Source organism: Cicer arietinum, chromosome 1, assembly GCF_000331145.2.
Source record: "Cicer arietinum cultivar CDC Frontier isolate Library 1 chromosome 1, Cicar.CDCFrontier_v2.0, whole genome shotgun sequence".
Lineage (NCBI taxonomy): Eukaryota > Viridiplantae > Streptophyta > Magnoliopsida > Fabales > Fabaceae > Cicer > Cicer arietinum.
The window spans coordinates 7,032,602-7,042,061 of NC_021160.2; the positions used below are offsets into that span (position 1 = coordinate 7,032,602).

General features: G+C 33.7%; 1 protein-coding gene across 2 annotated transcripts; it reads right to left on the bottom strand.

Moving 5' to 3' along the window:
- Nucleotides 1–899: 899 nt before the first annotated feature.
- Nucleotides 900–8,039, bottom strand: LOC101515466 (protein argonaute 2-like). 2 transcript variants are annotated; one of them, XM_012713992.3, is made up of 3 exons: nt 7,565–8,039; nt 5,680–6,892; nt 900–4,756 (listed from the first exon to the last, which is right to left on the bottom strand). In XM_012713992.3, exons 1-3 carry the CDS (start codon nt 7,998–8,000, stop codon nt 3,301–3,303), a joined length of 3,105 nt encoding a protein of 1,034 aa, XP_012569446.1. In that variant the 5' UTR covers nt 8,001–8,039; the 3' UTR covers nt 900–3,300. The 2 variants fall into 2 exon arrangements, with proteins under 2 accessions (XP_012569446.1, XP_004486430.1); XM_004486373.4 differs by having other exon boundaries at nt 5,680–6,889; nt 7,565–8,038.
- Nucleotides 8,040–9,460: the final 1,421 nt, after the last annotated feature.

Sequence of the window (9,460 nt, forward strand, 5' to 3'; positions counted from 1 at the left end):
GTCTAATATTAAGAGAACCATAGAAAGACAAATTTCTTGTTGGGCTCATATGCAAACAACCATTCACGCCCTTAGCATAATGAGTAAGTTCACCAAAAAAATAGCATTGGTTAGAAGTGGAGTAACTAGGTTCGCTACAATATTCATCACTCTCCAAATGTTGCACAAAAAAAACTTGAGAATATATTTGTATCATAAGTGATTGAGCACAAAGGCAACTAAAGAGGCTAAGCGAAAATGGGCGTATAGAATTATTTTCATGGCATAATTTCGGAATAATGTTCTATTCCATCTCAGGGCAATATGATTGTTTGTGTAAGTTTTGAGACTTTTTAATAATGAGAAAAAACCAAAATATATTGGTTACATATATGAGGCAATATATAGGACGAAATAATCTATATCAAAGACTTTCAATATGAATAAAAGTAGACACTGATATTTTTGCAATTATATAAAAGAAGGGAATGTCAACTCCATCTACTAATGCATGCATGAGGACATGTCCTTAGCCCTCAATGCACCTATAATGGGCCAAGTTTTGATTTCTTTTGGAACTTCATTTTGATGGAATGTCATTTTGAGTATACTTTTAGAACTTTAATTAGTAGTTTAGTTAAATTGGATTTTGATTTCTAATATTAATGTCAAATAAGTATAAGTGCTCCATTTAATTTTGTATTTGTTTGCTTCTTTTTTTGAGTATTGATGTATGTTGTTGGAATTTATGTTTAGTTTGTATGTTTGTTTTTTATCTTTACAATAGCGGCTATTCAACTATGTCAAATTTAGAGTTCGATGCTATTATGGTTAACAACACATAAAATAAATAAACAGAGATAATAAATAGTTAAAAAGTATTATAGAACGTGAAACCGATGGAATTTCATGATAAGGAGTTAGAACACTCTTATGTTCAAGAAAAGTTGGATATGGAGCTCAAAGAATTGGACATTAAACCTGAAAAGGAGGTTAGATGTACGTGACACCACCTTGATCTTGAATTTATGGCTATTATTTTTAAAGTTGGATATGAATTTACAGCTATTAGTTTGAAACTTTTGATCTGAAGCTTTTACCAAGCATTGATCAGCAGCCACTGCAGTTGGCTAAAGTAGCTATGGGACTTGTCACTTTTCCACTAAATGGTGAAAGGTTACTCAAGAAATGTTCTATTTGTTGAGACAACAAGCCATTGTCAATGATGATTACCTTAAAATGTTCACACATGTTCTATTCATATTGCTTGAGGTCCTATGCTGACAGTAAAGTACAATGTTGTCAAGTCCCTATATGATGTCGTCAACCAGGATGCAGATATTGTATCTCTGCACCTGAGTGCAACTATTTGCTTCCGCTTACCTCCTTTGAATCTCTGGAGAAAGCCCTTTCAGAAGCAAATAACGTTGAGTCTCGGTTGTCCTCGATTCCTGCGTGTTTATCGGCAAATGACAGTTCATCTGGTAAGTCAGACAATTCTTGTATCGATGTCCTGTTTGTAAGAGGTTTATCTGCGTGGATTGTGGGGTTCTTATCCTGTTGCCGAGTTTGAATGATACACGTGACACCACATTGGTCTTGCATTAGTTTAAGATCAAAAGGTGTTGGTTGAGGATTATAGAGACTAAATAGTAAATACAGACTTTTGTTACAGTAGCTACCAAATCAGTTATAATATCTTAAAATGCATTTCACACCTTCACAACTAGTGGTCTAGTACTAATAAGAGTTAATTGTATAAACTAAAACCTAATTCTTCCAAACAAAGAGCAGTAGCCAGTAGGCGTTGCAGACACAACAGCTAACAAGAAGCAACGACAAGTAAAACCAATTGAAAAAGAACAGACTTGCCACTAGATGCATTATAGAAGTACTGCATTCATCCTCACAGACTGTACTGCATTGAGCCTCATCTTAAAAACACAACCAATTGAAACACAATTAGATAATCAATCATGAGATAATTATGCAATATGCAAGAGGATTTGAAATTCAATATGCTGTAGCCGTTGTAACGAGAAAAAAACTCTCTATGGGTTAAAAAAAGTATTGCATTTTTCGTATAAGGTACATCCTGTCAAGTGATTCTTGAAATTCCAGAAAACCTGAAAAATGCTGATGTTGAGGAATCAAACAAATCAATCCAAGGTATGGAATACATACTATAACTGTGGCATACAAGTCAAGAAAAGTGTTCATGTAAAAAAATAATAAATCTAAAAGAGTAGCATGATTGCCAAATCAGAATAAACTAAGACAACACATAGAAATTAGAAACTGAACAAACAACTGAATATAGGAGACAGCTAGGGAAATTGAGTTCCTCCAAGCATATAACAGTATCATATCAAGAAAGAAAAAACAGATTCCCAATTTTCAGTAGCATGATACTAGGAAGTAATGTTCTTCAAACATGTTAGGAATGAAACATGATGCTAATAAGGCAGGACATACCTCAAGATATAGGAGGTGCGCGAAGCAGGGGCGCAACCAAGATTAGATTGCTGGGGTGGCCAACTATATTTAAAAGATTTATCCAACAAATATATATATCGAAAGAAAATATTATATTTATATCAGCTAACTACATTAATATTCTTTCAAAACACATACCGTTTCTCATGTATATCACAAAAAAATCATCTATAATTGAATCTACACTAATCTTTTTAGCGATTAGTCAAAAAATATGATAAACTCTTCATATCAATTAGTTTTTTTATTCATAAATCATAACCACTTCTATTATTTTTTATGCTACTAAAAAGGTTATTTATTATTCATAAAAAGAAACTTAAAAATTTGCCAAACTCTCCATTCCCATCAACCAAACAGACTTATATATGTCATTTCACCTTGCTCTAGCTTCTCTCAAAATGATCTCAACACTTATATAGCTTTCATTACTTGTCATAATAACTATATTATATAGTATGTAATGAAAAAAAATTAGAAAAGCTGGAGGGGCCCTGTCCCATGTTGGGGACAATGTCAGTCCGTCCCTGACGGGAAGAGAAAAGGAGCACCTAAAATATGAGCTTATTTGAAGATCTAGCTTTGAGCTCCAGAGTTACCAATTGATTGGAGCCCCAATTTTCCTGGGAATAAAGTTCCTCTAAAATGGAAAGGTATGATAGGAAACAGAAGATTGTTTCAAAACTCATAAGCCATTATATTCACACACAAACTACTTCACTGTTTTGAGTAGAAAAAAGCAGAAAAGCAGAAGACACAGTATATATGTAGATAGGAGAGGTCATAAGATTTTCCCAGCTTCCGTAAGAGTGGATGATAGATCCGTTAGATGAAGAACATTATGTTTTCCAGGTCAGCATGCAACCTGTAAAATCCCTGTTCAAACGAAGCTGTTGATGGAACCGGTGATGAATCTTTAGAAGATGAATATGCTCTTGACTTCTTAGATTGCATCCCAGTCCTTGCTTCGTGGTATAATCTCCCTCTATAAGCAGCAAGGTCAGCATAATACACAGGAGGGACTAAAGACACAGGTTTAGTGCACCTTGCAAAGGTGAAGCACATCTCATATATAAGTTTCTGCAATTCATCAGATGTAAACTTGTGCTCATCCCATAAAACATGGTAGTGAGTGGGCTTGCTTGTACCTAGACTTCCATAGTAACTACAAAGGTAAAAGTCAAATTCAAAGGGGTGTATAACTTTTGTGTCAATAACTGTTCCTGGTAAAATATTTCCACTGGAAGATCCATCCTTCCAACCATTTGGAAAAAATCGAGTTTGATGTCTTTTTTGTGCTACAATAAGAGTAATTGTTGGGAAGTAATTTAATCTTTGGAACACTCTCTTCAAATCTAGTAGCTCTTCATTAAGAACCATGTCAAACTGATACTCGCTCACCCCATCACGAAAAACAACAATTCTTTGTGGCCTGACTCCATTCATCCTCTCATAACAACCAACAAGCTCAACGCAAACCTCCCCAAATTTTAATATTTTTTCACTTCGATTGAATTGTGGGCAAACACGTGCTGCGTAACGATTTGCAGCGGGCCAATTAACGGTTGCAACCACAGCAACAATTGATGGACTCCTGTTGTCCCGAGAACCAGGGTGATTGACATCAGCCCCTATAAACATAACATGTTCGTCACCCTTGAAATAAGGGAGCCTATTATTGAGCTCTACATTACTGCCTCCAAGCTTGGCATTGATCTTGAGAGCCAAATAAGTATAGAATTTGTCATCCCCTTGATTAGCACTATAAGACAAACAACATTGTGTCACTATACCAACTTTGGTCTCAGAAATCCACTTGAGGTATTTGTAACCTGGACTCTTATTAGCCATCACACAGAGAAGAAATTGTAGACGACCTTGGTTATTTTTACAAATGTTGATTTTTTCAAGTAATTCAGATAGCAAGTCGTAACTTGCAAGTATCTTCATTGAAGATTCTTCATACCAAATGGGCTCCTGCATATTAATACCCAACGTTTTGTATTTACCAATAAGTTTTTCAACGAATTCCTTTCGTCTTAATTTCTTACTATACGGCCCAATGCTGGTGAAATCAATAATACCCCAATACTCAACTGGTTTACCTTCCACCATTGATCTTCCAGCAAGGTTCCAATGACATTTATCTAGATCCACTGTTATCTTGGCAATCTTGCCATTTGGATCACCCAACTTCAATTCCGGGGGGCCAATTACACGTCCTAGAATGGTTGTCATGGTAGTGTTGACTCTCATTCCAAAATTCTTAAGAAGATCACCGCTGCCAATGAAGAAATCTCAAGTGAGATATGTCTCCAACAAATAAGAAAACTGATATAAAGGACATATAGTATAACCACAAATATATTCACAGACATTAAATGTAAAAACCAATTCTTATAACTACAAATTTTCCAACCAAATGACCAATCACTTCCAGCATTCACATAAGAAAGCCGAAGAATTGTTAAGTTGAATATCCACCCGTTATAAAGTAATATGTACAGGTTTGCACTTATATACTAAGCTATAGCATTTGCTACTTGAAGGAGTCATCATGTTTAATCAATCATGACTTGAAAATTTAACTGTCATCATGACAAATCAAACTCCAATGCATAAGTCATATCTCATTAGGAGTCCAATAGTATATTTTCCTAATTTCATTAGGAATCTTGCAGTGTGATTAATAATATTTAGCTAGGTGTATAGTCGTCAATTTGACAATTGTGCTAGGAATGCTATCAAATATTATATTCCCTTCTCGACTTCCAACGAAAGTCGACTCTCTTGGTTTTCATAGACTTAATAAGTCCAGAGGTTGTTGTAAGAGTAAATTGTTGTTCTTTCCTGCTAGCAGTTAAGTTTTTCTTCCCTATCATTGAATTTCTTCTGATTGTTCTCATTGTTTAGATTATCCAAATAATTTATCAACTTCCTCTTTGTGTTGATACTAGAGCACACGGACTGAACTTGTTCATAAGACACCTAATATGAAGGTTATGGGGTCATTTGCTGCCTTCTTCACACATGTGGAAAATTGAAGGGTGTATGTAACATGCAATTTTTCATTTCATTAAGTATCTAATGATATAGATGCAATATTGTCATTTCATGCATGATGCATCTGTAAACAACAACCAAGGAAAGTAATGAAAGTACCAAAAGTATTAACATTTAGAATTGAACCAGCATTCCCCTTACCCACAAGGTCCATCACGCGATCGCACCATCTTCTGTATAGCACCCTGCCTTTCACTTGGGTGAGCTAGTGACATTGCTTCCAATGTCTTTGCAGAAACACCATCCAAACGATCCTTTGGATATCTTTGGCCCTCAGCTATAACACAAAATTCCATGGGTACATAGTTCTTCTTGTTGCCTTTCCCTAAATCTAAACAAGGAATATCTTTGTATACAATGTCCTTGTCATATTTTTCATTAAAAAAGCTAAGAAGACTAACATCCTTTGAGAGTTTCCAGCCCGTAGTACAGTCAATGGGAAAAGTGACATACCTTGTAACTGCAGGCGTTAATCCTGCAATGATATATTTCTGTTTAGATTTTCGGTGCGTCACACTAACTTTCAATCCAATAAGCACCTTCTCAACATATTTCCTGAATTTTTCAAATTCACCCAAGTTAAAGTTATCGATGCGCTCATGTAAGAAATCCAAGACTGACATTTGCTTTCGGAAAGGCACCACCGAGTAGTCAACACATAAGGACAGACCCTGAGATGTAGGTTTTAAACTATGCTGAAACCCTCCGACTGCGATTATTCCAGGGCGAAGTTCCTTCATTACCAAAGGAGGATTTGTGGGATAGAAGTGCCGTCCTACGGAAATTGTGCGCCTAGCGGGATTCTCTTTTATCACCACATCCATTCCTTGTAGAATATCCCTAGGAAGAGAGAGTGAATGTCCACAAAGATAGTCCATTAACTTGCGAAGTCTAAGTTTATTAAGAAGTGTTATGGTAACACTATATGAAGTGATCTTTTCATCCTCTCCTTCAAAGATCTCCACAGTAACCGTCTCTTCTGGTAACTGCACCGCACTAAAGATATTTTTTGCACCGTCATGTGCAGTCATGTCTAAGGGAAACCTCTCAGGATCATCCGAAAACAATTTTTCTCTAATCATGGACAAATCATTATTAGTTAACTTTCGAGGCTGGCCAACTTTTGAGGAAAACTTGGGTTTGACAGAAGCATTATAATGAAATATTATACTCTCTGGATTGAACTTAACAGGAAAATGATTGACACAGAGTGTGCTTGTAAGAACCGCTAATGTGCCACCATTGTCAGGTCTCAGAATAGGCGAAGTTTTATCCTTTTTTTCAAGTGCAGAAGATGACGCAGCTAAATCGTCCGATATTTGCAGTCTTTCCAATTTGGGAACTGCATAACCTGCTAGGAAAAATGGAAAATCGTCAGTTAAAGAAAATTGGCATAATAATTAAACAAGACTTTTCAGCAATCTATATATATCCATATGTAGACAGGTGCATACAAAGAATGTCAATATGGGGCAGAATTTCAACGAAGAGAATGACTTGTAAGTTAACCAATCCAAGTTCCTTATCATTAACCAATCCATATGTAAGTTCCTTTTTCAGCAAACTCCTTGTTTTTTGTTTTCATCCTCTATTAACTAGTAATTCGATTCCTTTAATAATTACAAAAACGACACCTTATTTTCATTTTGTTTACAACTTTCAAAAATTTATTGAAATCACAAAACAAAGTGAAAACAACAATTTGTAAACCAACATTGCTTAATAGAAGATGTTGATCCTTGTTCCTAGTCTTATTATGACACCAATAATTAGTATCCTTTAGTGTGCAAACAGAATTCAGCAAAATAGATTGTTAGTATCCTTTGCGTGTCAATGTATCCGTGTTTGTGCTTCATAGAGCAAAACACAGTTTTCTTAGTAGTAATTAGTAATACATTACCGTTTAATAGTGATGAATATTTCCTACCTATAGCACGATTATTATTATCAATAAACAAAAACTAAATTATCTAATATTTATTGATTGGAATTGGAACGTTGAATACTTGAATATATATATATATACCTTTTGGTGGAGCATTTCGCCAAGATTGATCAAAGTTTCTACTATCTCTTTGAACACTACCAGAACTCGATCCAACAGGTTTTCTTACGGAATAATTTTGATTCCATGGAAATGCAGAAGTAGTACTAGTAGTAGCAGTGGACCTTGATCGTCTCCATTCTGGTTCCCAAACACTACTTGCATTAGGTTTTGAGCTTCTCCATTCTGGTTGAAGGAGAACTTCGTTTTCTTGTTCATTTTCCTTCTTTTGAGCTTCGTCGCCAGCACCGGAAGGAGAAGGAGAAGCGATTGGTTTCCCTCGCCTCCATTCTGGTTGGAGAGTAAGGTTCTGTTCTCTTCCGGATGAGGCAGTTCGGCGTCTCCATTCTGGTTGAAGACTTACTTCCTCTGTCGGTTGCTGAGTTCCTCTTCCGCCGTAACTGTCACCGGCTTCCATTGGGGCAATCACGTGATCAGGGTAAGAAACTAATACAAAATTTACAAATATATAATTTTTTTAATAAACATGATCGGTTTATTTTAGTTCATTTTTGTTATTTTAGTTTTTAGTCAATGTATTTCTTTTAAACATTAGTATATAGATGAGGATTATGATCATTTTGTTATTCATTTGATTTAGTCTAATTTATTTTTATTTTTAATCAAAGTAATTCGTTTAATAAATATATTAATATTAACATATTAAAATTTTAATTATTTTAATTTATATTCAACTTTCTATAATCTATTTTAGTTCAACCTTCATCGATTGGTCCATTAGCATCTAAGCAAATTTGAAGTCTCAATCAATTTAATTTTATAATTTCACTTGTTTACTCTAAATAATTTCAATTTTCCTCCCTTTCAAACTACTTCAATCCAATCTTTGAACATTTGAACATCGCGAATGCTTGATTTCTCAACACCAAATTTTTGAAAAGTTAAATTTATAACTATTATCATTTTCGAATTTTCAACTCTACATTCTCCATCTTCAACTTAGAATCCATTAATTTTTTAATTTAAAAAAGATAAATTCATTTTTCAACTTTACATTCATCCATCTTTAACTTAAAATTCATTAATTTTTTAATCTAAAAAAGAGAAATTGCATCTCTCCATCGCGACTCAAAAATCTTCTCAAAGAAAACACCAAATAGCGAATGTGATAATATAAAAACTTAACTCCAAACAAACTCAGTACAGTCACAAAAATCTAGAATAAAAAGTGGAATGGAGTGGAGGGTTTAAATTTTCTCATTTATGAGGTGTTTATGTTGTGTTGCATGTCATGAAACAACACCATTTAAAATATTTAGATAATTAAATACTTTTATATTTTTATTTATGCATTAAATTGTGAAATTGCTTCTTAATAATAGGATGATTTAACACTTACTAAATATAATTAAATATTTGTGTAGATTTACTAGTACCAAAATTCATACCTTTGTGTAACAAATTTTATTTTATACTTATACATTTCCTCTTTGGTGTTAAAGTATCTGTACTCACACACCCACTTATTACTCACTCTTTGACTATAAAAATTAATCAACAAAAACATGGATTAGGAATACATTGTGACTTGGATTGAATTCAAAATCTTTCAAACTTAAGCATAAAAGTAAAAATAAAAACAAAATTATTTAAATAGATTGTAATTATATAAATTTATTAAATACAACACATAATAGTAATACAATTTTGTTTTTTTTTTCTTTCTGTAAATAAAATAATAAATATTAAAAACTGATACACATAATTGTGAAGTATCAAATTTAAATTCAAAATATAATGTCTAATCTAATAATACCGATGTTTTACATGGTAAACTAAAACTTATGAATATAGTACTCCAAATGTTTAAATGTTGAATAAAATACATTTATTGAACAACAAAATCATAATTCTTCA

Bases quoted from the DNA above. Each gene is read 5' to 3' on its own strand.
- LOC101515466 (XM_012713992.3), bottom strand. From the start codon at position 8,000: ATGGAAGCCGGTGACAGTTACGGCGGAAGAGGAACTCAGCAACCGACA. The intron at 6,893-7,564 runs GTATATATATAT...CATTTTTCCTAG, and splicing joins GCGAAATGCTCCACCAAAAG to CAGGTTATGCAGTTCCCAAA. The intron at 4,757-5,679 runs GTAAGGGGAATG...CTTCATTGGCAG, and splicing joins TCGCGTGATGGACCTTGTGG to CGGTGATCTTCTTAAGAATT.